Source organism: Andrographis paniculata, unplaced genomic scaffold (assembly GCF_009805555.1).
Source record: "Andrographis paniculata isolate CXL003 unplaced genomic scaffold, ASM980555v1 Contig86END, whole genome shotgun sequence".
Taxonomy (NCBI): Eukaryota; Viridiplantae; Streptophyta; class Magnoliopsida; order Lamiales; family Acanthaceae; genus Andrographis; species Andrographis paniculata.
In genome coordinates this window covers 4517574-4521207 of record NW_026137624.1, presented here as the reverse complement: position 1 = coordinate 4521207, position 3634 = coordinate 4517574, and the positions used below count along the sequence as shown (strand labels likewise).

At 38.1% G+C, this 3634-nt stretch overlaps 1 protein-coding gene across 1 annotated transcript; it reads right to left on the bottom strand.

Annotated features, from left to right (window-relative positions):
* Nucleotides 1-408: 408 nt before the first annotated feature.
* LOC127242487 (xyloglucan galactosyltransferase XLT2-like) lies at nucleotides 409-2302 on the bottom strand. Its single transcript, XM_051262049.1, has one exon. It carries the CDS (start codon nucleotides 2166-2168, stop codon nucleotides 720-722), a length of 1449 nt encoding a protein of 482 aa, XP_051118006.1. The 5' UTR covers nucleotides 2169-2302; the 3' UTR covers nucleotides 409-719.
* Nucleotides 2303-3634: the final 1332 nt, after the last annotated feature.

Sequence of the window (3634 nt, the reverse complement as noted above, 5' to 3'; positions counted from 1 at the left end):
GTTACTTCGTGTTAGGAACCACCGCAATCGACACCTTTGTGGGTTACCTCGTAGGACAACTTGGAGTTGGCGAAAGAGTGGCTACGATCTGAGCCTACTTTACCGATTGATCTATTTTCTTTTCAATTCTTAATACATATTTTTGTTTTACATTCTTAATCATCAGGTTTTACCCGCACTAATTATTTTGGTTGAGAATCTGTGCAGATCACCCAAGTTCAGGAAGATCAAGAATCTCAACAGAGTCATTAATGATCTAATTTGTTTCTTTTAGCTCTAAATTCCAAATTTTTATTATTTGGATTTTTTGTTTTTCAAAAAAATATTTTTTTTATTACAAAACATTCAATTATACACTATTTTAATATCAAATTAATCATTAATGCAAAATTATTTTAATATCACAAACCCATAAAATGAAACATACTTTAAAAAACTTAAACTTACACAAATCGTTCTTGTTCGCATACTACTATACACAATAACAAACCTAATATAACACCAAACCTCATCTTATATTATATTATAGGGAAATACAAAAATAATGCATCTAAAATTGCATTAATCGAAAAAGGCTACACCCCAACCCCACCCACCGCACGCCGTATCTTTTAAAAACTCTATAATAATAATAATAATAACAATAATAATAATCTTTCCCATTACCCAAACCCCCAATTAATTAATTAATTAAATCCTCAAATCCTTCATTCCTCTTCTCACAAGAAATCATTCCATCCCCTTTCTTCCTTAATCCTCTCCAAAACCCCATCCACAGCAATCTCGAAGGCATCCTTAATCCCTCCGAAGCCATAAATAATCCTCGGAATAATCGACTCCACAATCTTCTCCCTCTTCCTCGCGATCTCCTCCTTACCGTACCTCATCAGCACCTCCTTGACCGTACAGTTCCCGGCTCGCACCTCCTCGTGCTCTATAAAAACCGAGTAGCTCTCCGCCTCCCCCTCGCCCGGCAAAAACCCCTCGTACTGCTCGTAAGCCGTCCGGGTCCAGAAAAAAACCGGCACCGAACCGGCCAGCATACAGTCGAAAACCGACCGCCGGGTGAAGCTGTCCCCGATCGGCTGCAGGCAGAACTCCGACTCCAGAAACGCCGTCACGACCACCGCCGTGTCCGTCGAGCACTCCGCCGCCGAGCAGTCCACCATCCGACACGATGATTCGTTCAGACAGTGCCGGAGGAGGATTCCTCGGAAGTCGTTGCTCACCCAGCCACGTGTCGCCCCGATGAAGGTGAAAAGCTTCGAGCGATTGTGGCCACGCGCGTACCTCTGCCACTCGATTAGGGCTTTGCTGTCCTTTGGGTGGAATCCCGTCGGGTACGGAACTCCGACGTCGTGGTCGTCGGCCGGCGACTTCTCGATGATGAACCGCGTCACTCTCTGCATCTCCGGCATGTTCAGGAACGTTGAGCCCCAAATTTGGTCGGGATCGGTGAGTCGCCGGAAGTCCCATGTGATCCGTCCGATTGCGGTGAAGTGATCTGAGCCGTTGGATTTGCGCCACTGTTTATGTTGGGCTAGCCATCGGAGCGCCGCCGCTGCGCGGCGGTCGCGGAGGGCGGTGTCGTTGTTCCATAAGTGTTTTCCGACGGCGAGTCCGGCGTAGAACGGGATGTAGAACGCCGCCGCGGAGTCCGGGTCCCGGGTGCGGCATTTGTAGTTGAGGATCCGGTGGTGGAAAATCACCTCCAGGCTGAATTGATTTGTACGGTACCAGGATCCGGCGAGGCTCCATGGCAGGACGCGGCGGAGCTCGGCGGCGGGGCGGCCGAAGCCGTGGTTGGTGGCGATTCCGCATTGCCAGTTCCACGGATTCAAATCGGAGCAGTTGTGGAGAACGAGATCTTTGTTGAACTCCGGCGGGAGATTGTAGACGTACACTTTTCCGGCGGGGCAATCCTGATGCGACGTCGTATTAGGTATATTAGCGTTTTCTGTAACGGCGGCTCCGGCGGCGGCGGTGGCGCGTTCAGGGAAACAGATCGGAGAATTGCGTGTGATATAAATGAAGAGAAATTGAATCAAGAGGAAAAGGCCTAAAAGCCATAACCTAGGGTTTGAAGAAATTTGAGACTGGCCGGAGTTCATGGCGAAATTGGGCGGTTTCCGGTGAAATTGGAGCTCCGGCGAGTGTGGCTGAAGCATGAGTGGAGTGAGGAGCTCTGTTTAGACGTAGATGCAGAGGAAGAAGGAGCGAGACAACACCGACAAGCAACCACCATAGCTAAGCCAAGGTTTTATGTAAACGGATCAAAACTGTGAATGTTAAAACGACGTAGTTTTTGTAAGTGATGACTGAGAATGAGATTAAAAGGTGATTGGATGCAGTGATTAAGCAACTTTTCGGGTGATTACGCGATCCACGGGAAAGGAATGGAACTACGCTGACACGTGTCGTGTTTCTACTGGCCCTCATTCATAGAGAGGTCAATAAATGCGGGGGTAGCGACCTATGTTTGTGCCATCATCCCCTATTGATTGCACATGTATTTATTTATTTACTTTCGATTCATAAGTTTTTTATTTCCGTTCATTTTACATAATCTATATTTTTAATATATTTATATATTTGAATTATATTTTAAATTTATAATTTTAATTAAATTATTAAAAATTATTTTTATTTTAATTTATAATTATTTTTATTAATATATTTTTTAATTAATTATTAATTATATTTTATTTAAACTCCAATAAGTATAATAACACGAACAATTTATCTTAGAGAGACTACGCTTTTATATTTAATGTAATTTTCAATTACTGCAGTGAAATGCACTTGCTCGACATAAAATCGTAAAGTTGTGTTCCTTTGTTAATTTTACTGTGTGTTTTTATTATTTAGTTTTTTTATTTAAAAAATATTAAATTAAATAATAATTATTTTTTTATACTATAAATTTATTTTACATTCAAAATATTGTATCAAGCTCTATTTATATTACATCAAATAACTATTCAAATTTAATTTTTTACTATTAAAAATCCAAACCCAAAAACTAAAATAAACAAACAAACACACCCTAAAGAATTACTGGTCGGTTAGACTATGTTTCTTCCGAAATTTTTAGTTTTAAATACTACTTTTAGTGATATATACAGAAAATTGTCTTTAAAATATAAAAATAATACTTCATCCCCCCACAATTTCAAGGAGCTTTTTTGGATTTTTAGTAAATTAAAAGATAATAATACCTTATTAATTAATAAAAATTAGTAAAAATGTATAATTTAATTGTATTGGAATAATGTATTTATAATTTATATAAAAAATATTTTGGTATTAATATATGATTATTTATACTATAATTGAAAATAATACTTTTGAAGAATAAACAAAAATAATAAAAATATTATTTTCAATTGAGACAAAAATATATTATATATAATATCGAAATTTTATTTTTTCAATAAATAAAATATAAATTTTTCGTTATGTAAAAATAATTTTATTTGATTTGATTTAGATATAGCTTTTAGTATAATATGTATTTTTTATTTTTATAATTAGAAATATAAAATAATGAAAAAAAGAAAAAACTCTCTCTCTCCCTCTCAAATTGAATGGCTCATTGTATTAGGACGATATTTAAAGGTAAAAAATTTAATTA